Consider the following 1535-nt stretch of genomic DNA (forward strand, 5'->3'; position numbering starts at 1 on the left):
ACGAGAATTTCTTCCCACCGAGCCAAGTTTTTAAGTTTGGGAACAGAAAGAAGTCACACAGGGCCAAATCCGGAGAATAGAGTGGATGAGGAATCAATAGCCCAATTCGTGTAGTTTTGCCATTGCAACGGTCGACTTGTGGGACGGCGCGTTGTCTTGATGGAAGAGCACTTTTTTGCGCGCCAATCTTGGCCGTTTTTTTTTCAGCTCTTCTTTTAAACGGTCCAATAATTTTGCATAATATTCTCCTGTTATTATCTTACCTTTCTGCAAGTAGTCAATTAGGATAATTCTTTGAGAATCCCAAAAAACAGTGGCCATCATCTTTCCAACCGACAAAACAGTCTTCGCCTTTTTCGGCGCACTTTCACCAAACATTATCCACTGCTTTGACTGCTGCTTCGTCTCAGGAGTGTAATAATGGATCCAAGTTTCGTTCATAGTCACGAATCGACGCCAAGAGTCCTGCGGATTGTGCTTAAACATCACCAAACACTGCATTGAAATGTCCTTTCGCATGCGTTTTTGATCGAGAGTAAGCAATCGCGGCACCCATCGTGCACACAGCTTTTTTACATGCAATTTTTCGTGCAAGATGTTATGCACTCTCTTCGTGGAGATGACTACAGCCTCAGCAATCTTACGCACCTTCATTCGACGATTTTCCATAATCATACTATGGATTTTTTCCACGATATCCAATGTGGTAATCTCAACAGGTCGTTCGGAACGCGCTTCGTCTTCAGTGCAGGTTCGGCCACGTTTAAATTCGTTTATCCAAAAATAAATAGTCTTCAATGCAGGAGCAGAGTTCCCATGAACTTCGTTTAACTCGGCTTTGATCTGCGCTGCTTTAAATAAAAGTGTTTTATTTCTGCACGGAATTCATTTTTTTCCATTTTTGCGGAAACTGCTAAACCACTCATTTCAAATGACTACCAAACATGAACTATGCATTCTTTCTGGCTGAAATTTGGCCTGAAGGGGTTCGAAGAGTGGATCTTTCGAGATGTCGCATCATCAAATGGATTGTAGCGCCATCTCATGGAAATTTACCAAACTTATCAAACGACCCTCGTATTTACATCAATTTGCATTTTGGTATCTGTGGCGATTACAAGTGTCAGCACCACTGAACATCATTAATTCGCGTGGCTACGTAATGTCCGCTAGTATGCTAAGCGCCAGATCATATCTATAAGTATACAATATCTATCTTTTTTTGATATTTGACGAATAAGAAGGATAGAATAACATCGTTGATTCCCGCATATTCTGGCAATTCTAAAAAATTAAGTGAATGTATATATTTAATAATGTATACATTTAATAAGCCATTATTATACAATTGTTAATTGATAATTTTTACAATATATAAACTTTGTTGTATATACAATTTTCAAATATGATAACAAATATGTACTTTATATGTAATTTTTTTATTTCAGTATGCAGTATTAATTTTATGCAGTATTAATTTTATGATTAAAATTTTTATAAGAGAAAATTTTTTAAAAATTATTCTTTATTAAAAT

General features: G+C 36.8%; 1 protein-coding gene across 1 annotated transcript; it reads right to left on the reverse strand.

Annotated features, from left to right (window-relative positions):
- Positions 1-263: 263 nt before the first annotated feature.
- LOC108690812 (histone-lysine N-methyltransferase SETMAR-like) lies at positions 264-1140 on the reverse strand (the record flags this gene model as incomplete). Its single annotated transcript, XM_018198312.1, has 2 exons — positions 1119-1140; positions 264-851 (listed from the first exon to the last, which is right to left on the reverse strand). Coding segments are annotated over exons 1-2 (610 nt in total), but the record flags the coding sequence as incomplete, so codon positions are not given.
- Positions 1141-1535: the final 395 nt, after the last annotated feature.

Source organism: Atta colombica, unplaced genomic scaffold (genome assembly GCF_001594045.1).
Source record: "Atta colombica isolate Treedump-2 unplaced genomic scaffold, Acol1.0 scaffold37, whole genome shotgun sequence".
NCBI lineage: Eukaryota > Metazoa > Arthropoda > Insecta > Hymenoptera > Formicidae > Atta > Atta colombica.